At 42.9% G+C, this 26,309-nt stretch overlaps 1 protein-coding gene across 1 annotated transcript in view; it reads right to left on the bottom strand.

The window, feature by feature from the left end:
- TRHDE (thyrotropin releasing hormone degrading enzyme) overlaps nt 1-26,309 on the bottom strand; it is a 379,983-nt gene that overhangs the window by 349,137 nt on the left and 4,537 nt on the right. The window contains exon 2 of the mRNA XM_084810483.1: nt 21,822-22,095. Within this exon, the coding sequence (XP_084666609.1) occupies nt 21,822-22,095 (274 nt within the window). The remainder of the gene's footprint in view (nt 1-21,821; nt 22,096-26,309) is intronic.

The following is a 26,309-nucleotide window of genomic DNA, read 5'->3' on the forward strand; positions in this document are numbered from 1 at the left end:
TCCAGGTTATTTCCAGATTGTCCTGAAATCATTTTGGTCTGTCAGCTGCACACGAAGCAACAAAAGTGGAATATACAGCGGCTAAAAATCCACTTTTCCAGTCACGTAGGACTTAAAACTTAGGGGCTGGGTGAGGGGAGGCAGGGTCCATCCAACCCTGAGTTGAACATCACCAACCCCAGAAGTGCCACTCAGCGAATGAGAGAGGCTTGTTTCCTGCCCCTGTCCAGGCTCCCCCCTGCTAGTGCACTCTTATGAATCAGAAAGCAACTACAACGCAATTCTGAAGGCTAGAAACAGTGCTGTCCCGGCTTTTATGAATGAGAAAGGCAAGCTAGATACTCTAACTGGCAAAAGCAAATACTGCATGATTCTGAAGAGGAGAAATTGTGTCACAACCAAGAAGGAAAGGCACCTTCTTTATTAAAGGAGATGGAGCAAGAGTGTATTTTGGTGTGTTTATTGTTGCTTTGAGAGGGGTGGAGGGAAGAAGCGTGATGGGAGCAGGAACAATGGAAGAAGCAAGGCAGCAGCAGCTGAGGGGAGAAGTCTGGAGTAGGTGGTTCTCCTCAGGCACCCCAAGGGGTTACCCAAGTTCATTCCGAGCAGGTGGATTTAGGCGGCGAGTTACTTAACACTCGACCACCAATTTTGACCAAAAAAATCCCTCTTCCTATGTCTCTCTCCCCCCTGCCCCGCCACCTCTCGTGCTGCCTCTCCCGCCGCTTTCCCCCCTCTTTTCCTAACCAGATAGCAGGAGGATTTCTGGCTCCTAGCCAGCCCAGAAGCTTTTATGAATGAGAAAGGCAGGGTAGATGCTCTAACTGGCGAAGCAAATACAGTCCAATGCTGAAGGTAAGAAATAGTGCTGTAGCGCTTTTATGAATTGAAAAGGCAGGCTAATTACTCTGACTGGCAACCACAGTGCCAATGGGGGAAAAGAGTGAATGGGGAGGGGGCACAACCCACCCACCCCGACCACATCACTGCCAGGTCACAGCCACATTACAGAAGCACGCCCAGGATTTAATGCGAAGGGACAGGGCATACTGCAGTGGAACTGCTTGGGAGCCACTATAAGTAAAAACTACGAAGTAAAAGGACTTTCTGAAAATGCAGCTTTTCAGGATGGAAGCTGCTGGTTGGCTGTGGATTGGCAACAACGTCATGTGTCACAAAGGACCTCAGACTGCTCTCCCTCTGCACTAAATTGCTCATGCAGATTGGCTCCAAGTCCTATGAGAAAAGGCTGAAGGAACTGGGTATGTTTAGCTTGGACTAGAGAGGAAAAGACCAAGGGAGAACATGAGAGCACTCTTCAGTCATTTCAAGCACTGTCACACAGAAGGCAAAGACTTCTCTGCTGCTCCAGAGGCTAGGACTAGATCTAATGTGCTTAAATTACAGGAGGATAGATTTCTGTTGAACATTAGGAGAAAGGTCTTGATGGTAAGAGCAGTTCAACAATGGAATCAATTTACTGTAGGGATGGCGGAGAATTTCTCCCCGAATCTTCGGGAGGCCGAGCGCCGACGCATTCGGCCCCCCGAAGTTGGTTGGGAAATTCTCCACCGCCTCCCGCCCGGGACAGGACTTACCTTCAGCGAATGTCCCTCTGGGCGGCGGGTCCCGGCGGCAGGTCCCGGCGGTGGTTCGGCGCGGGCAGCGGCCAGTCTCCCGACCAGCTGCCGCCGCCACCATTGCAAAAAAAAAAAAAAAGTAAAAAAAAAAACACCCGTGATAGGCTACATAACTATTTACGTTGCCTATCACGGCTAGATTCCCAAAGTCAGCCGTGATAGGCTACGTTAATCGTCACGTAGCCTATCACGGGGTCTTTTTTTTTTTTTTTACTTTTTGTTTCGCGGCCGGGGAGACAGGGCGCTTCTCCCCGGCCTGAATTTTGGCCGGGCGAGGCGGGAAGCCTCCCCCCCAGCCTGAATTTCGGCCGCGCAAGGCAGGAAGCCTCCCCCCCTTCGCCTGAACTTCGGGGAGAAAAGCGAAGCGCCTCCCCCCCACAGCCAAGCTGCGAAAAGGTAAGTGACTTTCATACATCCCTAATTTACTGGAGGTTTTCAGACTGAGGCTGGACAGCTACCTGTTGGAGATGCTCTAGCTATGATTTCCTGCACTGGGCAGCAGGCTGGACTAAATGGCCTACAAAGCCCCACCTTCAACTTTATGATTCTAAGGATACAATCCTATTGAACTCAGAGGCTTATGAGTATCCAGTGCAGAACAGGAGCACAGCAGAGCAAGCTTCGCCTCTGCTTAGACATGTAACATTTCCAGAAATTTTGAAGCCATGAAAAAAGCTCGTTTTTTCTTCTTTGGTCAGGGGGAACAGAAATTTTGGGGTAAATGGAAAAAAATAAGCAATACTCATTTTTTTAAGTACGCATTACAGATCCAGTCACTTTGTTGCTTTAGGGCAGCCTTCCCCAACGTGGTGCCCTACAGATATTTTGGACCTGAGCTCCTATCAGCAGGATAGCCTATCAGCAGGATGGCCAGTGGTCAGGAATTCTGGCCACTGTAGTCCATCACCCCTCTAGGGCACCAGATTGAGGAAGGCTGCTTTAGGAACATAAAGCAGCCTTTATGTTCTAAAGTTATATTTGAAAACTTTAAAAAGTGAACTCAGTAAATTTGTTATTGTCTGAATAAACTATACCTTTTAAAATTTAATATACCAAAGATGATTAATTTATGAGCAAACTAAGTTATACATAACATATTTTAGATACCTAGTTTATGTCTGAGAAAACAGAAGGAGGTGAGCATCCAAAGTAAATCACAAAGAAGAGAAACAGGTTCTCAGGATGCTTCCTACAATAAAAAAAAATTGCATCCTGAGAACCTGTTTCTCTTCTTTGTGATCTAGTTTATGTTTGACAAGAGGGAACTTCAGCAAGTAATCTCTGAAACATCTGATTCATCCTAGAAGCCAGAAGAAGCAGGAAGAACTGGAGGCAGAGGAAGGCAAGTCCAGAAACACAGGACTCTATAGAACAAAACCTAAACTGTCAAGGATGTACATTTTCTTCCATGTTCTGATATGGTGACTCTGTTCACATGTTGGGAAACTCAACATGATTTGGAGCATCCCAAAATATTTATCATTAAAAGATACAATGGATCAATAATTTTAATGAGAAATGGAAGAAATAAGTATGCTGAGAATCTTGCAGGGAGGATTAAAAAAATTTCCCCAATGGCTTATTTCCAGACATTTTACATCTGTAGTCTTTCTATAAAAGTCATATTACATTGTTTTTAGAAATCATTTGTGAGGTGGGGAGTAAAGGCTTGGTAACAATATATAACCCCTTCATGGATCAATGCCTTGTTGTGGCGAAGGGGCTTGCGTAACTCAGTGAAGCCATAAGCTATGCCGTGCAGGGCCACCCAAGACGGACAGGTCATGGCAGAGAGTTCTGACAAAATGTGGTCCACTGGAGAAGGAAATGGCAACCCACTCCAGTATTCTTGCCAAGAAAACCCCATGGAACGTATCACAAGGCTAAAAGAGATGACGCCGGAAGATGAGCCCCTCAGGTCGGAAGGTGTCCAATAGACTACTGGGGAAGAGCAGAGGGTATTTCCAAGTAGCGCCAGAAAGACTGAAGCAGCTGGGCCAAAGCCGAAAGGACACTCAGCTGTGGATGTGTCTGGTGGTGAAAAGAAAATCCGATGCTGTAAAGAACAATATTGTTTAGGAACCTGGAATGTAAGATCAATGAATCAAGGTAAGCTGGAGGTGGTCAAACATGAGATGGCAAGATTGAACATCGACATCTTGGGAATCAGCGAACTAAAATGGACAGGAATGGGCGAATTTAATTCAGGTGACCATCATATCTACTATTGTGGCCAAGAATCCCTTAGAAGAAATGGAGTAGCACTCATAGTCAACAAAAGGGTGGGAAAATCAGTACTGGGGTACAATCTCAAAAATGATAGAATGATCTCAGTACGAATCCAAGGCAAACCATTCAACATCACAGTAATTCAAGTCTATGCCCCAACCACTGATGCCAAAGAAGCTGAAGTTGATCGGTTCTATGAAGACCTACAACAACTTCTAGAACTAACACCAAAAAAAGATGTCCTCTTCATCATAGGGGATTGGAATGCTAAAGTAGGAAGTCAAGAAATCACCGGGATAACAGGCAGGCATGGCCTTGGTGTACAAAATGAAGCAGGACAAAAGCTAATAGAGTTTTGCCAAGAGAACACGCTGATCATAGCAAACACTCTTTTCCAACAGCACAAGAGACGACTCTACACATCGACATCACCAGATGGTCAATATCGAAATCAGATTGATTATGTACTTTGCAGTCAAAGATGGAGAAGCTCCATACAGTCAGTCAAAACAAGACCTGGAGCTGACTGTGGCTCAGATCATGAGCTTATTGTTGCAACATTTCGGCTTAAATTGAAGAACATAGGGAAAACCACTAAACCATTCAGGTATGACCTAAATCATATCCCTTATGAATATACAGTGGAGGTGAGGAATAGATTTCAGGGATTAGACCTGATAGACAGAGTGCCTGAGGAACTATGGACAGAGGTCCGTAACATTGTTCAGGAGGCAGCAACTCAATCCATCCCACAGAAAAAGAAATGCAAGAAAGCCAAGTGGCTGTCTGATGAGGCTTTACAAGTAGCTGAGGAAAGAAGGGAAGCAAAAAGCAAGGGAGAAAGGGGAAGATATATCCAACTGAATGCAGAGTTCCAGAGAATAGCAAGGAGAGACAAGAAGGCCTCCTTAAATGAACAATGCAAGGAAATGGAGGAAAACAACAGAATGGGAAAGACTAGAGATCTCTTTAAGAAAATTGGAGATCTCAAGGGAACGTTTTGTGCAAAGACGGGCATGATAAAGGACAAAGAAGGCAGGGACCTCACAGAAGCAGATGAGATTAAGAAGAGGTGGAAAGAATACACAGAAGAACTATACAGGAAAGATCTTAATGTCCTTGATAGCAATGATAGTAATGTCCTTGATAGCCATGATAGTGCGGTCACTGAACTTGAGCCGGACATCCTCGGGAGTGAAGTCAAGTGGGCCTTAGGAAGCATTAGTAACAACAAAGCTAGTGGAGATGACAGTATTCCAGCTCAGCTATTTAAGATCCTAAAAGATGATGCTGTTAAAGTGCTGCACTCAATATGCCAACAAATTTGGAACACTCAACAATGGCCACAAGACTGGAAAAGGTCAGTGTACTTTCCAATTCCAAAGAAGGGCAACGCCAAAGAGTGTTCAAACTACCGCACAATTGCACTCATTTCACATGCCAGCAAGGGGATGCTCAAAATCCTACAAGCTAGGCTTCAGCAGTATGCGAACCGAGAACTACCGGAAGTACAAGCTGGGTTTCGAAGAGGCAGAGGAACTAGAGATCAAATCGCCAACATTCGCTGCATCATGGAGAAAGCAAGAGAATTCCAGAAAACTGTCTATTTCTGCTTCATTGACTACGCTAAAGCCTTTGATTGTGTGGATCACAACAAACTGTGGCAAATTCTTAAAGTGATGGGAGTACCAGACCACCTTACCTGTCTCCTGAGAAACCTGTACGAGGGTCAAGAAGCAACAGTAAGAACCGGACATGGAACAACCGAGTGGTTCAAAATTGGGAAAGGAGTACGACAAGGCTGCATATTGTCACCCTGCTTATTTAACTTATATGCAGAGTACATCATGAGAAATGCTGGGTTGGATGAATCAGAGGTCAGAATTAAGATTGCTGGGAGAATTATCAACAACCTCCGATATGCAGACGATACCACCCTAATGGCAGAAAGTGAAGAGGATCTAAAGAGCCTCTTGTTGAGGGTGAAAGAGGAGAATGCAAAAGCTGGTTTGAAACTCAACATTAAAAAAACTAAGATCATGGCATCTGGCCCTATCACTTCCTGGCATATAGAAGGGGAAGAAATGGAAGCAGTGACAGATTTTACTTTCTTGGGCTCCAAGATCACCGCAGACGGTGACTGTAGCCATGAAATTAAAAGACGCTTGCTCCTTGGGAGGAAAGCTATGGCAAACCTAGACAGCATAGTAAGAAGCAGAGACATCACCTTGCCAACAAAGGTCCGTCTAATCAAAGCTATGGTTTTCCCAGTAGTAATGTATGGCTTTGAGAGCTGGACTATAAGGAAGGCTGAGCGCCGAAGAATTGATGCTTTCGAACTGTGGTGCTGGAGAAGACTCTTACGAGTCCCCTGGACTGCAAGGAGGTCAGATCAGTCCATCCTAAAGGAAATCAACCCTGAGTGCTCATTGGAAGGGCAGATACTGAAGCTGAAGCTCAAATATTTTGGCCACCTAATGAGACGAGAAAACTCTCTGGAAAAGACCCTGATGCTAGGAAAGACTGAAGGCAAAAGGAGAAGGGGACGGCAGAGGATGAGATGGCTAGATAGCATCACCGATGCAATGAATATGAACCTGAGCACACTCCGGGAGAGTGCACAGGACAGGAAGGCTTGGCGTGCTATGGTCCATGGGGTCACGAAGAGTCGGACACGACTTAACGACTGAACAACAACAGCAACAACAATATATAAACACCTTGCCTTTATGTTCTAAAAAAAAATTTCATAATCCAAAACTGTTCAGTTCTTCCAATTTTTCAGAAAAAAACAAAAACGGTCCTTGGAAAACAAACATGTTTTTCTTCCAAATTTTTTGGCCTTCCATATCTCTACCTCTGCCACACCTCCTACTCTGCAATTTAGCTAGACAGGAGATGCACTCCGCACATGCTGTGAGGGGCAGGGGAGCTCTGATCCAGGAATCCGAATCCTATGCCCCCACCCCCAGACTCTGTGTCTCTCTAAGTGAGTTTGTGGCTGAGCAGATTTGAACCGGCATTCATACCTGCTTTATGACATTTTTAAAAAGCACTTTAAAACATTACACAAAGTAGCATGTGCAGTGAAGAAGGCTGTTGTGTCAGTCATCACCAATTATGTCACTAGCACTACCAAAACGTACCAGGGAAGCATTTACAGCCACATGTCACAGTCAGCTCATAGTTGCAATACCTGTGTGCTACTAGGTTGTGAGAGAAATAACATTTTCTCAGCTTTCAGTGCTGGGACACTTGGATCCTAGAAAAGCCCCTGAGAAGACAAAGTTTATAGATTCAAATATCTAACCATCTATAGTGTTTCAGGCCGTGGGTTCTGATGATGCTCTCTGATGTGGCTTGGGTTGCAGGGTTATGTTCAGTGGAGGCTGGTGGCTCCAATGTCAGTGGCATGGTTTCAGTCAGAACTCTAAAGGTGCTATCCAAGGTTCTTTATAGTTCTGACTGGTTCTGACTGAAACCCAGAGCAGATTCACCACCCCACTGACATCAGAGCCAGCAGTCTCACCTGGTTCTTCTATGGATCAGATCTGGGGTCAAGTTAGGTTAGGTCAGGTTTATCAAGAAGCAAGAGGAAAAGAGATCAGCAACACAGAATGCTCAGAGTGGGCTGGGCCTGGAAACCAGACAGCATTGTTTGTATGTTGCTTCAACAAGGATTAGAGCAAGACTGAGGTTTAAATGGAACTGTTGTTGGAGTTAGGCTGGTTGGCCCCACCTCCATGCTGACTGAGGCTTTGTCTCTTAAAGGGGCTTGGCCTGTTATAGCCATCTCAGGCTGCAACAAAGTGGGAGTGGCTGTGGCATGCTAGTTTCCTCATGACCTGAGTCTGATAATGCAACCTCCTCTGGATGGAGGGCAGCTCACCTCTGTGGTCTTTCTGGAGAACTGGGTCCCGGGCAAGTAGAAGCCTAATGACATCTTTCTATAGCCGAGTCTTCTCCATGAACCATTAACTCTGGAGCCTCTTTCTCCAAGGACAAGGAGTCAGAATACTCTGAGGATCAGGGTTCAAGGTCCTGATCCATGATAGCATCAGTGCTGTGCAACCACCACCTACCTTAATAGATCTGGCACAGATAGCTGTGCAAGCTTTACTGAAACTCACTGAGTGTTATGTTTACACAGGTTCTGTGAACAGGCACCTATATTCTATGCATTAGTAAAACGAAGTGAAGCTTCTACCTAGAACATATCAAAATTACCTTGACAAAGCTTCAAGTCAACACAACACCAACTGTCATAAAAGGCCATGTTACTTCCCTGAGTCCAATTAATATAATACATTGTATTTATATAAATTATGCATTAACAAGGTTAGGTTCAGGCTGTGTTGGTGTTTCCAGAGGGGGCGTTATTTTTTTAATGTATTGTTGATGTCCTGCTGAGCATCTCTACAGCAATGCATCAACTCACCCATGAAGTCATTTCAGCATTATTTATTTATTATTATTGAAGTAATAATGACTGATGGAGAAGGTATTTTTAGGACTTTAATAGCCCACGAGTTGGCAGCAAGGAATTAAGGCAAAGCCTCAGGCCTCTAAAACAGGCTATCATTAACAAAAATTCTTACTCCCCCGCATTCCCAGTCACTGCTCTTATTGCTTATTTTAAACTATAAAAATGACTAATTTTTGTTTTATATTACTGAAAAATAGTAGAATGACGAGCTGCCACAGATACTGAATTATGTTTGCAGAAGTCAGTTCCTCGCACCTAGTAACTGACACTCTAGCCAGCATAGACAGGTATGCTCTACTAAATATTTCATTCTGTTTCCATTATCTATGGATTACATGAGGTCTCCTTCCTTAATAGCACATTTCACATAAGATACTGTGTTGCAGCACAAAAAGGAAGGAAGCCTCCATGCATTCTGAACTAGTTCGTTCTCAGAATGTCTCCAAGCATAAACATAATTGTTAAGTAGCCATATGCTTTGAAGCCAGCATCTGAGTGCATAACAACATTACTTTTGGAGTCTGCAGCCATATCTTTGGTCCAATACCTACTCAATCTCAACTGCTATAGGTAGACTACATGTTATGCCACAGCTGCATGTAACGAAGCCCTGACAGCCCTTCTCCCTTCCTAAGAGCCCTCAGCAAGAGACATGCATCAGAGAGGAGCAGGAGAGAATGAAGTACTTAACCATTCCCCTGCAACCTTCCCTGTCCCACCTGCTTTTGCTCACACGGGGGTAAAAAAATAGACCAGTCTCCCCAAGGGTAAAAGCCAGATGCCCATAAATGAACTTGCCAGCTTGCCTTTGGTGAGCACATTTTGCATTCTGGTGAGAGGTCCCTGTCATTCTCACAAGCCTGGAGATGGGTAAGGATTATCTCAGCTTTCACACTAAACTTTGGAGAAGTTGAGAAAGCAGCATTGCTTTCTTATTGCTGCCTGAGCCTCTCCCAATGTCAGCAGATGTTAGAGGTGCATGGCCATGAAGCAGGCTGGTCCCAAAGCTTCAGGCCGCTTTGGAGCGTCGTATGGTATTTGGCAAGCTGTCAAGGTCCTGATGCGCGCTTTCACAGCAGCTGCTGCTCCTGCAGTCAGGGCAAAGCTGGGACTGCTCTGAAAGTGCACAGTGAGGCGTTGACAGCTGCCTCAATATACGTGCCTTCCAAGTAGTCCCTGGTTGTGCTGATGGAGTAAGCAAGGATTACTCTGAAGGTACACGTGGGGACAAGCTATCAAAGGGAGGAAATAAAGTCTGCACCCCTGAAAACAGCTAATGGGCCCAACCCCCCCAGCAAAAGCCCTGCTGCCACAAGGGTCCTTTGTGGGGGTTGGCTTTTTCCCTTCCACCAGCCCTTTCCAGGGATGCCTTTACTTCCCCCAATAGAAGTCAATGGAGACAATCCTGCCTTTATTGACTTGCAGTCTCCTTGGTCAAAGTCCAACGCTCTTATCCCATGGCAGATGTTACCCCTATATTGCATGAGTAGATGATGTTGGGTTCTACTGAAATAAGTGCATGAAGACACTTAGTACCTCTAGTCAGCAATTTCTACAGAGCAACAGTTTTATTCCTCAGGGAATGGAATGTGACCTAGAACTTAGTCAGAAACAGTTCACTACAGCAAATCCTGGATAAGTAAGGATGGTTATTAGAAAGCTGGCTTTGTATCAAAGTACAAAGCAAGTTTGTGATTTTTTAATGACTTCAGAGTTCACAGCAGTACCAGAATGACAGTAACCAGTGTCAAGAATTTTTTATGTACTTACATAGAAAGGCAGTTATGAACTATGCTATCTCTACAAAATACCCCAGAACAGAAAATGCCCACGTATCTGCTCCAACACATAGACTTGCTTGAATTCCTATGAATATTCATTTACATTTTAGATTAATTTACTAAGTCAGTGTATATATCCCTTTTGTGTTCACCTTCCAGAAAAGTCACAGTGACTAAATTTTTACTGGCAAAAATATCTACAGAAGCCAAATTCCAGAGCTGCATGAATGTCTGATTTATTGGAACACTCAGTATTACATAACACAGAGCTCAAGTGTAGAATATCTGCAATCAGCCCAAAAATGCAGAATAATTGTTGAGTAAATCTGAACAACAAATGAACTGGTGGGATGAGTGAGTGGGGGATGTGACTGCTTACAGACACTCCAGGAATGGAAAACAGGTTACATTAGCTGTTCAGTTCCAATTACTCCCCTGGAATTCAAGTATCCAAAGCAAACTCTTGAAAAAGGTAGGGGGAATAGACTAACATGATATTTCAGTCTTTTCAATAATCTTAGTACAATGCACCATAGTCTAAAGTCTCTGTATCATTTAACTACTACATATATTAGAGATGTACCTTCCATTTGGGGTTTTGCTTTTCAATACAAAACAGAACAAAACAGTGGTAGAATCAAAAGCCATCACCGGTTTCAAAAGCGGGGGAACCGGGCCAGGTCTACATGGCAACAAATGTGAAGCACTTTCATGTTTAATGCGGATTTTCATGAAATTGTCCTTGGCCCATCAAGAGCACATGAAGCAAGAATATGGAGTAAACACAACCTTAAAATCTGCTTTTCACAGGTCAAACCGCACTGTAATCGACCTTACTTTGTGGTTGAATGGGAAGAGTCCCACTAGTAGAAGTGAACCTCATCAACCCCATAGATGCTGCTCAGCCAGTGAAAGAGGCTTGCTCCTGCCTCTTCCCATGCTCCACTGCTCAGGAAAGTTTAACGGAAGAAATAAGTCATGTTGGATAGTTTACCCTGCCCCTCTCCCCCTTTCATCCACTGACCATGAACCAGCAATACTGAAGGCCAGGGAGAGACTGACTGCTACTGCTGCCTCCACTTCCCTGACTGGAACTAAGCTTCCTCCTCCTCCCCACAAACATGCAGGAAAATCACACTCACAGGGGCTATTCTGAAGGGGAGACATGAATGAATCAGAGGCTGCTGTTTGTAAATCGAAAAAGCAAACTGCTGCATTACTCTGAAGGGGCAACCCAGCATGATTCCGTGACTGCGGAGGCTTGTTCCCAGCACTGTCCATGCTCCTTTGTTGTAGTGGCCACCCCTTCTCCTTCCCATTTGTGTGTTCCTTACTTGTAGGTGCATTGCGCAGCTGTGAAGTTGCAGGTATATCATGTGACTGCAAAATAGCGGCTGGCTGCCCTTTCTACTTCTGCTCTGTGTATTGTGCACTACATATAAACTGGCTACTCCACTGTTGTGAATGAAACAGGGCCACTTCTATTATGAATGGGAAAAGGAGGCTACTTGTTGTGAAAGCAGTCCTACTGCAAATGGGGAAAACGAGGGAATGGCAGAGGAAGCAGCCCTACCCCTTGACCACCTCACTGCCAGGTCACAGCCAGGTCACAGAGGCATGCCCAGGATTTAACGCAGAGGGACGGGGCATATTGCAGGGGAACTGCCTGGGAAATTCTTTAAGTAAGAAATGAAGAATAAAGGGACTTTCAGAAAATGCGGCTTTTCAAGAGGGATGCAGCTGGTTGGCTGCCAATTGGCCATGACATCATGTGTCCCTAATGACTTTAAAGCACAGCAGCATCGGAGAAAACCTCCATTGTAGATGGGCCTGAATAACTTTTCAAAAGATATTGTACATCTCTGTCAGCCCAAGTCCACACCAAAAGGAACAGCCTGCCACTAGGAACACAAAGAGGACACACCTTGGGTCATTTCCTCTACCTGTCCTCAGGCCACAGCAAACATTAGGCCTGCCACACCAGTGTTGGAAAAAAGGAGTGCCACAGAAGAATCTGTAAATATAGGGAGAAAAACAATGACCCAGAGCCGCTAGAACAGCATCCTAAGTCAAATACAGGCCTGTCACTCTAACACAGGCTTGGATTTGCACCATGAAACAGGTATTGCAAGGGGATTTCTGGGAATTTAGGAGAGATGTAAAACAAAGCTGGATTGCTCTTCCCCTAGCTCTTGCTTTGCAAAGGATGTCCCTTGCTTGCTGCATACAAGCAGAAGTTAGCCTTGCAGATCTGGGGGTTTATCTAGTACCACTGATTCATACTGTAGCAGCATTTTTCATTCTCCGGTATCTTAGGCTTTCATCCCTTTTCTCTGAAGCATGACTGTATCAGCTAAAGCCAACACATTGGGTAGAGTGAACATGCCAGTGTGTCAAGAAAGTTCTCTCCTGGTTCATGTTCAGAAGAACCATTATATTGGAATTCAGATAGAATCTTCTTCCATTTCAAATTGGATAATGATGAAGGTGGTTGGTAGGGTGGAAGAGAGAAGGGAGAGAAAATCTGTCTTTCTGTATATGTTGTGGACTCATTTCCTTGGCCCACGTATATTGTTTTATGCTATACTGTTTTGTTTTAAATTGGGATTTCTCCTGTGAGACATTCCTGCTTTCTCTTCGTGTCACATTTTAATCAAGATGAACTGAGTAAATCTGTAAAGGTGCTTGCTTAATACATTGAAAATATGGTTTGATGTGTTGGAAGTCCTGCTTTAGGAGGGGCGGGGGTAAGTAGATGGCTTTCTTGTACCTTAAATTATTATAGTCCATTCAAGCAGGATGCCTACTACTCCAACCCCATTCTGTACCTATGAAGTGCTATATATTAACCATATACTTATGAAACACTTGCTCAGACTTCTAAGATTATATATTCACATTGCTCAGCAGCTAAAACTGCTCGGAATAAGATAAGCGTTGCCCATGTGGAAGTCCCACAACCTGCCCCCAAGCAGACTAATGCCTAGTGAAGTATATCCCACTTTACCACCCACAAGTGACTGCAGCCCACGACATTACATGCCCTAATTGGTGCAACAGTAAATGGCAGCTCCCCTTCCACACAGACACTTGAAGTCTTAAAAATTAACATCCCTTATTCTTCCCTCATAATACATCTCTGCACTTGTGAGAGTTGCAATATCTATATGCTGCGCAGCACACAGAATATTTGCACCTGGTGTTTTATTTTATATCAACCTCTATGAGCCAAAGACCATTGAAGATGAGCTTTGTTAATCTACAGTATTTTTTACAATACTCACACAAATTAATGTGCTTGTACATCACTGCTCTTTACTTCATGGAATTTGAGACTTATTCAAGTGCAAGCCATCAGCTCTTATTCAGGTAAAAGAGAACCTCTGTCAGATCAAGCAGCAGGAATTAGGGATGGCGGAGAATTCCGCCACGGATTCCAGTGAGGCCGAATGCACTGGCATTCGGCCTCCCGGAATCCATGGCGGAACGGACTCCTGCCCCCCCGCCCGCCCCGTGGAACCCTCTAGGATGAAGTTTACCTACGGCGGATGCGACGGCTTCGGCGGCGGCTGCAGCAGCAGCGTGGCGGCAGAAGGGGCAGCGCCGGGGGTGGCGGCGGCGGAGGCAGAAGGTGCAGCGGCAGGCAGCGGTGGAAGGTGCAGTGGAAGGGGCGGCGGCAGGGGTGGCAGTGGGGGCAGCAGCGGCGGCTGGGCACAGCGAACGCAAATGGTAGCAGTTACGGCGGCCACCATTTGCATTCACTATTTTTAGCCGTTCTAGCCTACTTAAATATTTACGTAGGCTAGAATGGCTAAAAATAGCAAACGCAAATGGTGGCGGCCATAGCCGCCACCATTTGCATACGCGTTTTTTTTTTTAACTTTGCCGTGATAGGCTACGTAAATATTTATGTAGCCTATCACAGTTAAGTACAGGGACGCAAACGGCAGCAGCTACGGCTGCCGCCATTTGCATCCCTGCTGCAAGGCGGCTGGATGTCCAGCTGCGGGTGGAGCCGGCCAGCAGCTCTGCAGAATCCCCGCGGAGCGGAGCTGGCCGGGCAGGATTCCGGGGGGAGGGACGGAGCACCTCCCCGCCCATTGAGGATTCCGGGGGGAGGGACAAAGCACCTCCCTCCCCACCGCAAAGCAGATCCGCGAAACGGTAAGTGACTTTCGTACTTCCCTAACAGGAATGCTTGATTTCTGGAACAAAAGAACTTGTTTTTCCCAGTCCAAAACACTTACGTACTGCATAGCCATTACAAGTATGATGTAATATAATTAATCACAGGTTTTTAAAAAGCAGACATGAATTAAATGAGGCCTCCAAGTCATTTTAGTGTAGCCACTGAACGTACCCTCAAATTATCATGTTTGGTTACTGCTAACAGTTTTTGGACAATCATTACTCAACCGGGCTAGAATAAAACTGTTAAGTGCCAAGTTCAGTACACACATATCAAAGTGTTTCAGCCAGTCTTTTATTTTTCATTAGAAACCAGCAAAGAGGATTATGATTTGGCTTTAGATGGAGCTCCAAAAAGTGGAGGCATAAGCAGTACAGTCCTTAGGCTGCGAATTATTTCTCCAATAATTTTATTTGAGATACAATTCCTACCTTCTCCTTGCCCACTGTGAGGAGAGAAGAAATATGTAGTTCAATTTGGTAGTCCAGGACACCGTAATCTGCCTGATACTGGTTCTGCTCTGCAGTCCAACAAAAAGAGGAACGCTAAATTCCTAAACACACGTAGCAGGGAGTATGCCCCGGTGAAACCTACTACATACACTAAGCATGTAGGAAAAACCTCACTAGCAGATCCAGGCTACTTGTTTTCAAATACCACCTGCATCACCAAAGGCACAGGACAAGGCATTATACGAGTCCATGGCTTTAAAAAAAAACTGGTATTTTTACCACAGGAATATAAGAGATACTCTTAGGGAGCAATCCTATGGCCACTAGACAGTGGCTAGACGGCCATAGGATATGTTGTTTTCCAGGAACCAACTTCGGAGCCCACACTCTGAGGTCGGTTCCCAGAGAACTGACCCCCACCCACTTCCGCACTGTCTCGAAGGCAGCATGGAACAGCCCCATGCTCCGCACTCACAAGAGGAGCACGGAGTAGCCGAAAAGGGGCGTGGCTGGGGGGCATTTCGGGGCGGGGAGGGTGGAAATGCCTGTATGTGTTGTACAGCAGCTTCCTCCCTCGCACAGCCCTCCAGCTGCTAGACAGCCGCAATTGGCTGTCTAGCCAAATAAGCAGGGCAGGAGGAGTGCCGAGGGAACGATCCCCTCTGTGCTTCTCCTGCCCTGCTTTGTATAGGCAGTCACCTCCAAGTTCAGAGGCAGCTGCCTATCTCGATAGGATTGCGCACTTAATCTCTTTGGCCCAAGACCCAATGTGCAATTCTATTTCTAACAGAAATCTATTTTTGTTATGTGGATTAAGCTCGGTGCGAAGGAAGGTGTGTGGATTTTTTTTCTTTTTCTGAGTATTCAACAGAAATGTGAGTTGGCAGGAGTGATTTTTTAAAGAATCTTTTTAGCTGGCAGAATTTCTGGCATAAACTTTGGCTTGTTACACAGTTCTGCCCATGGTATTTGTAAACAAAACCAAGGTGATAAATTGGGGGGGGGGGGTGTAAACACATATAGCGACTCCTGGATCTCTGCCAGTAAGAATAAACCAAACCACATCTCAAAGCAACTGAATATTTCCTTCAGTAGGGAGAACCAAGTGAAAGATGTGTATGGGAAAGTCAAACTTACAAAGTGTCTTATAAATGAAATGCTTTTCCACAGCCTCGTGCATGTAGCCAGCATACCATTAAAAAGCCACACCAATGATGCAAAAGCATGCCTGAAAATCCCTTCAGAAATAAATACTGCATTCCATCGAAGCATAGTCCTACAGCCTACAGATAAAGGGCCATATCCAATTTTATGCTAGCATAAAAATGGGAATAGTTGGTGTAGTTCTGCTAGCAGTTGCACAACTGCTATTAGAACAACCAGCACATGCAACACCTACCCTAAAGAAGTCATAATGAGTTGTGCAACAATTTGCAGAAAGGCATGAGGAAGTGCAATCAAGTATTGGATTTTACCCTTGCACAAGGCAGAAAAAGGGGATTGCACTAGCAGCATGGCACCACTGGATACAACCCACAGTAACAGAATAGGGCTACAGAAAGAATCAGTGGCAACATTAAACATTCAAGATCTAGGTTTGTGATAGAAATATTAGTTATTGTTAATAATAACTACTTTTAAGCTACTGATTTGTACTGTAAAAATGTAGTTGGTCAATGGAATTCCAGCAGCAGCTTCTTGATACTATCAAATATATGTTGTAGATATGCTATCTTCATGCTTAGTAGTGACCCAGCACTTTACCTTTACCCGACACTTTAATATGTCACTACTAATTTATGAGTATGAGTTACATACACTTTAATATGTAATGCACTTTACATATTAAAGAAAATGTGAATAGTCATAAAATAGCATGCTTTGATTAGAAGACTATGGGGTATTTGATAACTAAAGGCTGCTTTATAAGATTTAAATTAGCAGGTATATGCTTGTATACCATATACAAGTGCTTCATGTCTACTTTTTCCCCATGTGTACAAAGGACACGGAGCTTCAACTGGTCCCGAGTCTGGGTCCCCACACCATGTACATGAGTGCAGAGCACACACAGAAAAACCAATAAACCTGTAGCATTCTCTCAAATAACCAAGTGCACCCTTGGCTACATATTATCTAGATTATATACACTTATTTCATAGTATTATTACAAAAAGTGAAAGTAGCTGTGTTGGCCAAAAGAAAATTTACAGAATCTGTGTCACTTTAATAATATCTGTATCTGTAATAATATCTGAAAATAATAATATCTTATACCTTATTATATAGTATCATATTATACATAAGAGATATAATAATATTATAATATCATAGTGGGTGATAGATATATATAATAAATTCTTGTGAACTGCCTAGAGATCTTTGACTACTGAGTGGTATAGAAATGAAATAAATAAATTATAGAATAAAATAGATATACATCTTATATATCTTTTAAATTATATGAGATATATAATATATTATGTAATAATATCTGTTGTTGTTGTTCAGTCGTTCAGTCGTGTCCGACTCTTCGTGACCCCATGGACCATAGCACGCCAAGCCTTCCTGTCCTGCGCTCTCTCCCGGAGTGTGCTCAAGTTCATATGCATTGCATCAGTGATGCTATCTAGCCATCTCATCCTCTGCCGTCCCCTTCTCCTTTTGCCTTCAGTCTTTCCCAGCATCAGGGTCTTTTCCAGTGACTTTTCTCTTCGCATTAGGTGGCCAAAAAATTTGAGCTTCAGCTTCAGTATCTGTCCTTCCAATGAGAAGTCAGGGCTGATTTCCTTTAGGATTGACTGATTTGACCTCCTTGCAGTCCAGGGCACTTGTAAGAGTCTTCTCCAGCACCATAGTTCGAAAGCATCAATTCTTCGGCGCTCAGCCTTCCTTATAGTCCAGCTCTCACAGCCATACATTACTACTGGGACAACCATAACTTTGATTAGATGGACCTTTGTCGGCAAGGTGATGTCTCTGCTTCTTACTATGCTGTCTAGGTGTGCCATAGCTTTCCTCCCAAGGAGCAAGCGTCTTTTAATTTCATGGCTACAGTCACCGTCTGTGGTGATCTTGGAGCCCAAGAAAGTAAAATCTGTCACTGCTTCCATTTCTTCCCCTTCTATATGCTAGGAAGTGATGGGGCCAGATGCCATGATCTTCATTTTTTTAATGTTGAGTTTCAAACCAGCTTTTGCACTCTCCACTTTCACCCTCAACAAGAGGCTCTTGAGATCCTCTTCGCTTTCTGCCATTAGGGTTGCATATCAGAGGTTGTTGATAATTCTCCCAGCAATCTTAATTCCAACTGCAAGGAGGTCAAATTCATCCAACCCGGCATTTCTCATGATGTACTCTGCATATAAGTTAAATAAGCAGGGTGACAATATGCAGCCTTGTCGTACTCCTTTCCCAATTTTGAACCAATCGGTTGTTAAGATCTTGCTGTTGCTTCTTGACCCTCGTACAGGTTTCTCAGGAGACAGGTAAGGTGGTCTGGTACTCCCATCACTTTCAGAATTTGCCACAGTTTGGTGTGATCCACACAATCAAAGGCTTTAGCGTAGTCAATGAAGCAGAAATAGACGTTTCCCTGGAATTCTCTTGCTTTCTCCATGATGCAGCGAATGTTGGCGATTTGATCTCTAGTTCCTCTGCCTCTTCAAAACCCCGCTTGTACTTCTGGTAGTTCTCGGTTCACATACTGCTGAAGCCTAGCTTGTAGGATTTTGAGCATCACCTTGCTGGCATGTGAAATGAGTGCAATTGTGCGGTAGTTTGAACACTCTTTGGCGTTGCCCTTCTTTGGAATTGGAATGTAAACTGACCTTTTCCAGTCTTGAGGCCATTGTTGAGTGTTCCAAATTTGTTGGCGTATTGAGTGCAGCACTTTAACAGCATCATCTTTTCGGATTTTAAATAGCTCAGCTGGAATACTGTCATCTCCGCTAGCTTTGTTGTTAGGAATGCTTCCTAAGGCCCACTTGACTTCACTCTCTAGAATGTCTGGCTCAAGTTCAGTGACCACGCTATCATGGCTATCAGGGACATTAAGATCTTTCCTGTATAGTTCTTCTGTGTATTCTTGCCACCTCTTCTTAATCTCATCTGCTTCTGTTAGGTCCCTGCCTTCTTTGTCCTTTATCATGCCCGTCCTTGCACAAAACGTTCCCTTGAGATCTCCGATTTTCTTGAAGAGATCTCTAGTCTTTCCCATTCTATTGTTTTCCTCGATTTCCTTGCATTGTTCATTTAAGGAGGCCTTCTTGTCTCTCCTTGCTATTCTCTGGAACTCTGCATTCAGTTGGATATATCTTCCCCTTTCTCCCTTGCTTTTCGCTTCCCTTCTTTCCTCAGCTACTTGTAAAGCCTCATCAGACAGCCACTTGGCTTTCTTGCATTTCTTTTCTTTGGGATGGGTTTCATTGCTGCCTCCTGAACAATGTTACAGACCTCCGTCCATAGTTCCTCAGGCACTCTGTCTATCAGGTCTAATCCCTGAAATCTATTCCTCACCTCCACTGTATATTCATCAGGGATATGATTTAGGTCATACCTGAATGGTTTAGTGGTTTTCCCTACGTTCTTCAATTTAAGCCGAAATTTTGCAACAATAAGCTCATGATCTGAGCCACAGTCAGCTCCAGGTCTTGTTTTTACTGACTGTATAGAGCTTCTCCATCTTTGGCTGCAAAGGACATAATCAATTTGATTTCGATATTGACCATCTGGTGATGTCCATGTGTAGAGTCGTCTCTTGTGCTGTTGGAAAAGAGTGTTTGCTATGATCAGTGTGTTCTCTTGGCAAAACTATTAGCTTTTGTCCTGCTTCATTTTGTACACCAAGGCCATGCCTGCCTGTTATCCCAATGATTTCTTGACTTCCTACTTTAGCATTCCAATCCCCTATGATGAAGAGGACATCTTTTTTTGGTGTTAGTTCTAGAAGGTGTTGTAGGTCTTCATAGAACCGATCAACCTCAGCTTCTTCGGCCTCAGTGGTTGGGGCATAGACTTGAATTACTGTGATGTTGAATGGTTTGCCTTGGATTCGTACTGAGATCATTCTCTCGTTTTTAAGGTTGTACCCCAGTACTGCTTTTCCCACCCTTTTGTTGACTATGAGTGCTACTCCATTTCTTCTAAGGGATTCTTGGCCACAATAGTAGATTTGATGGTCACCTGAATTAAATTCGCCCATGCCTGTCCATTTCAGTTTGCTGATTCCCAAGATGTCGATGTTCAATCTTGCCATCTCATGTTTGACCACCTCCAGCTTACCTTGATTCATTGATCTTACATTCCAGGTTCCTAAACAATATTGTTCTTTACAGCATCGGATTTTCTTTTCACCACCAGACACATCCACAGCTGAGTGTCCTTTCGGCTTTGGCCCAGCTGCTTCAGTCTTTCTGGCGCTACTTGGAAATACCCTCTGCTCTTCCCCAGTAGTATATTGGACACCTTCCGACCTGAGGGGCTCATCTTCCGGCGTCATCTCTTTTAGCCTTGTGATACGTTCCATGGGGTTTTCTTGGCAAGAATACTGGAGTGGGTTGCCACTTCCTTCTCCAGTGGACCACATTTTGTCAGAATTCTCTGCCATGACCTGTCCGTCTTGGGTGGCCCTGCACGGCATAGCTTATGGCTTCACTGAGTTACACAAGCCCCTTGGCCACAACAAGGCAGTGATCCATGAAGGGATCACTGTTATTACTATTATTATTATAATAATATTATTATATTATAATAATAATAATAGTTATTACTATTATTACAGAATAATATCTGTAATAATATCTAAAATTTACAGAACCTGTATCACTAAAATAATATCTTTATTAGGCCATCTCAAAGGTCACAAAATACTATGCAAGCTTTCAAATTCTCCAGGACCCTACATGAGACAAGATGGTTAACTAAGCAAAAGGGGGAGGGGTGGTTAATGCTTAATACATGGAGTCTGCATTTGGTTATAGTTTTAAGATGGAAAGTGGCGGGGAGGCTACAGATATTCAAATTAGGCTGTACCAGGTACAGAGATGGTTTCAGGTTGCACCTTGGACCCTTCCAAGGCTTGCCGGAAAGACCATTTTGCCTGATGAAGAGGTTCTGGAGAACTCAAAGGCTTCCACAGTCTTTTGTGAGCCTTTGGGTTAGCCTAATAAAGGTACTGTGGTGATATGGATTTTGGAAATTTTCTTTTTGAAAAGTATTGTTATTTTTTTAAAAAAATATTTTTTTTAAAAAAAATTGAACTGCTTTTATCTTTATGGATACCAGAGCAATATGCAAGAGTAAGATCAAAACTGTCATACATTATACAATAAAACATCATTATTATAATAACACCAGAAAAGCAGCAGCAAACGTAACAATGACAGATCATATTAACCAGTTAAAATGCCTGGGCAAACAAAAGTGTTTTGAGCTGGTGCCAGAAACCTGAGCACATTGTGAGGATATTAGGACCTCAAAAGAGAGAGGGCTCTCTCCTTTGTTTTCACATTATGTTCCTGAGGTACTTAGAAAACAGCTTCCCCTGACAATCTTAACACATAGGGCAGGCTGATATAGGGAAAGGAGCTCCTTCAGATATTTTGGTCCCAAGCCATGGAGTATGAGAAGCAGCCCTAAAAACAAATTGTTAAAACATATATTTATACACATTGTTTACTTGTAAAAATCTTTCAGAACTAATAACTGAAGGGTGGAGAGACTGCAGTTTAACATATTCATTTTAATAAAAGACAAATTCCTCTGGCTAATAGCTATATAACATTTCTTCCTACATAAAAGCTGCATTGGAGGCTGAAGGCAGGTACTAACAGCCCAATCCTATGCTCCTACTATAGTAGATTAACCAGGAGATAAGACTTGGCTGTAAATGTGAGTTGTTAGTCCTACTTGTATGATTAAAAATTAGAGAGACAAAATAGAGCTGAATATGCAAGCATTTTTAACCAAGCATGTCATTTCCCTTCCAAAAAAGTAAGATTTTTCAAGGAAAATGTGTAATCGGAAGGGTTTAAAAATACTTACCACAACACCATTCTTTGTGGTAGTTTCACGGTATGTAAAGTTGCAAACAGCCCAGGCTAGGTAATATGTGGACATGAGTGGAGTCTGTGAAAAGTGATCCGTAACCCATCCATCTTCTTCAAAAACAGAGGTTTCCACAGGCATATTGGACAAAGATAAATAGGTTGCTTGATGTTTGATGCTGATTTTGAATGTGGCCTTGTAGATAGGCTCATCAAAGCAAGGAAAGGCTTTTCTGGCATGGGTAGGAGAAAACTGTGTAACTGCAAGAAATCTGAAATAAAGAACAAATGACTGATTTTACTCAGACCTTAATGCAATGGTGTTGGTAAAATACTACAATATTAAGGAAAAAAACAGCATGTAGTGCAACATACAAAACAAAGTCATTGTCAAGCATCATTAAAAAAAAAATTTGTTTTGGACTAAGTTCTTCAGCTCAGAATTATTTCTAATGATGTGTGTGGTACCACACAAGTATATCTATGTAATGCAATGCACCACATTTTGCTACAAACAATGTTTGAGAAAGGACACTCACATTAAATAAATACTGCCTCTTGTACTGCACGACATTCATAATAACCAAAGTTTTATTTAGCACTAGAGAGCATTTATTTATTTACCTTGACATGTATGCCCCACCAAGCTTTTGGGGCAGTTTACACAAAACGCCAGCACAAGCGGCATCCCTGTACGGGTCAGTAATGACCCAGTGCTTGCACAGGAGGAACCTTTCCTTTCCTTCCTACACAATATAACAGCCAACAGAACATTAACCAATATTAACCCCTATAAAAATAAAAACAAATAACCATGACCTACTATTATATCAATAATTTAATTACCCTCAGGCTAATTACCCTCAGGGAAATCTCCAGGGCCTCCAGCACTGACAGTGCAGTCTAGCTTCTTTGGGCATGATAACATATCCTCACTTAAGTATACTCTGGAGGGCCATTATTTCCAACCGTTGATGGTACCTGTTAAGTCTGAGTGATATTAAAATGCTTTAGCATTCCAAGCACAGATTCTTAAGCAATCTCCTTTTGTAGCCTCACCAATATTACAAACTTAAGTTATAAACTGAAAGCCAATCTTGCCTCTACCAGTAATGATTCCCTCATGCTTTGCTAATATAATTTTTAACATTCATAAAATAAACACTGTTAAGAAAAAGACAGGTCAATGGTATAGCATTACTAGCCCATTTCAGACATAATGCTAAACCAAGAGAATGAGATGCAGCAGGGTGTTTCTACACGAGTGATTTATTGCCCGCTCGTGATTGGTCACTCACAGAATTTTGCGGGTCCTTTACATGACATCATCAACCTCCAGGATGCCTGATGCACATTTTCCCCTTTATCACACTTTCAAAAAGATCGGAGATAAACTAGTAATAAAAGTTAATGGCGCCATATTGGCAGTGTGTAATGCCAGCTTATCACCATGAACTTTCCAAGGAAGGACTTTCCTTGAGCTGATCAGAGGGAGAAGAGAGTAAAATGCCTCCCTGTAAAAAAGGGAAACAGATCTGTTCCCCCACCCCATGAAGCTCATAATCAACATCCTCTGTTGATTCAAAGCACCCCATTAAGTTCAGTGGGGCTTGCTCCCAAGTAAGTGTGTCAAGGATTGCAGACTTACAGTGAGATCTTATGTCTACTCAGAAGTAAGTCCCATTGACTTCAATGGCGCTTACTCCCAAGTAAGTGTTACTAGGGCTGCGGAGAAACAGTACAGCACAAGTTAGGAGAGGAAAGCAAGACTCCTCCTCCCCCACTCCTTTGCACACATGCCAGGGAGGGAGAGAGGCGCTTCCTCTATGCAAACCAAGTGTCTGCTCTGTAAAGAAACCCATCCTAATCCCACATAAAAAGCAAAAGCAGAAAGCCCAAAGCCCCAGAAAGGATGGGGGGGTTGTTCAATGTAGAGACACCCTTAGGCTCTACCTATTCCTCCCCCCTCTCCTTCATGCATGAGGGGAGAGACTGGAAGCTTCTACTTTTTTATTTTGAATGAAGTGCAGTTTCCCATTACATCTCAACTCAGAAAATTGTGGCTTATTCTAACTAGCTAGTTCAAAAAAAAAAAAACCAGGATCAAGCACTGGTTTCAGATCCTAGTTTGTTAACTAACTTAAGTTAGAATAAACAACCATCTCCCAAATTCTGACTTAATAGAAAACTGTGGTTTGTTCAGTGAGAAACAGCAAGGTAAAGAGGTGAGGGGGTGGAGAGAGAGAGTGCAAAGGGGAAAGGTTTGTGTGGGTGGAAAACAATAGGGTAGGGCCAGGAAGCAACTCTTTCCTTCTCTTTCTGTCCCCCTTCCCGGTGCCAATAGCAGATCAGTAGCAGGTTCGGGAACAGGTAGAACCTAGCGTCCTAACACTTTTCAAGTTTTTAAAATTAAAACAAATGTTTGAAGGGGGCAAGGAGTGGAAAGCTTTGTGGGTGCTGTCCCTGTGGGCGCACTGGCACCTGCGGATGCTGCACTGGGGACCCCTTTCATGTTCTAACTCTGATAGTTCACAACAAGTTAAACCTCTATTAAAACCAATGTTATTTTTAAAGGCTTAACTCCTCAACAAAACTTGTGTGTCTAACAAAGTTGGACTACATTCCACAAAAGCATATGCCAGAACAACATTGTTAATCTTAAAGGGCTAACAAGACTCTTCATTGTTTTCACCGCAATACAATAACACAATCACCCCTCCGGAAATTGCACCTTCTACAATAGCCAGATTTCAGTAATGATTATTTTGTTCAAAAATAGAACTTCCTGAGAAACATAGTAATCAATGGATGAATCCCACCCATTCACCTCTTAATGGTTTCTCACCTTCTCAACCTCTCCAAAGTTCTTTTCAACTTTCCCATATGTCACTGGTTGACTATCAGTCTCAAGCAATATTAAGCCTCACTTTGCTACCCACTGTAGGCTGCATTACCAACATTCTCAAAGACCATTAAGAAACTATTGGCAAAACTATTATGATGAAAGCCAGTATTGCTAAGTTGTATTTTACAATTAATGTTAATGAGCTCAACCACATAAAATGGCAAAAGAATATACACATTCTAAAAACGTTCCAAGTTTCAACTCCTTGCAATCTAAAAGTTTTACAGGCAATAACAATCTCGGGGTGGTGTTTTTCTGGAAATTTGACTCTGCAACCTGATGCACAAACTACTAAAGCCAGAATTCTTGGATTTAAGCCAAATTAATCCCACTGATCAATTTCCACATGGAACCGATGGGTTAAAATCCAACTGATGTGGATGTATGTATACTCATATATGTATACTGGATTTAAATGACTTTAGACCCGCAGTAAGATAGATATCAGTGACCAAACAAGCATGCTTTTTGTTTTAAATTACTTATGGATTGAAACTGCTATTTAGTTAATGATAAATATAAATCCTGTTTTATGCAAGTTTTCAAAATACCTTTCCCAGTCCTCAAAGTATGATACTAAACTACATGTGCCAGAGACCCATCGTGTCTTTGCATTAACTTCATCTCAACTACATCTGTTGCATAGTCATGAAAATGCAGTAAGATCTCATCTGCCATCTCCCAATACTGCATAGAAGTAAAGGGATGAAAAAGGGATAAGACCTGTTCAAAGCTAGCGGGCACAGTGGGACACTGAATACATGATGACTTCAATATACAGTGTAAGAGAAGGCATACAACTATCAAAAGTTATTAGTTAGTCTATCAAAAGTTATTTATCAGAGCAATGTAGTGGAATCAATGTAACTGCAAGGTTGCAATCCTGCATGTACAGTTCAATCCTATACATGCCTACTCAGAAGTAAACCCACTGAGTTCAATGACACTTAGTCCCAGGTATGCGTGCATAGAATTGCAGCCTCAGTTACTCAAACATAGGAACTTACATACACGTTAACTGATGACAGAGTAACTTCTTAAATGTGTAATTATAGGAATGAAAGCCTTGCAAGTTGGCTTCTTTGCGTACAGATGACAGTAATTTGCAGCTATTTTAATTCCACCTCCTCGATTAAAAAACGTAGGCATGTTTCCTCAACAACATGTCTATTTTGACACCTTAAGCATTATAAGAAAAAATAAAATCAAGCTGTCAGGATAGAAGGAATTGTTCTGTTCTAGTGTATTCCAAAGCTGAATATTTACCCATATTGCATCAAACCATTATTAGGACAATCTACATAAGATACCCAAAGGTTTTTTGTTTTTTTATGTCACCAACATATTGCATTGAATGACTAAAAGCCATTTTTACTGTTCCATTTTCATTTTACTTTTCCCATTAAAGATGAAATGACCTGAAAGGCAAAATTAGCATTTTCACAGTGCTAGCAATGTTTTAGATAGATTTATAGCTTCTGTCTATTCAGTAAAGAGGTCAGGAAAATGTCCTGCTCTACTTAAGGAAAAGTTAGCTAAACCTTCCATGGAAGTCATACTGTGTTTGGCACTGGCAGGCCA

The sequence above is a fragment of the Heloderma suspectum genome, chromosome 7, assembly GCF_057233095.1.
Source record: "Heloderma suspectum isolate Gila_16-S chromosome 7, 16-S_ref, whole genome shotgun sequence".
Taxonomy (NCBI): domain Eukaryota; kingdom Metazoa; phylum Chordata; class Lepidosauria; order Squamata; family Helodermatidae; genus Heloderma; species Heloderma suspectum.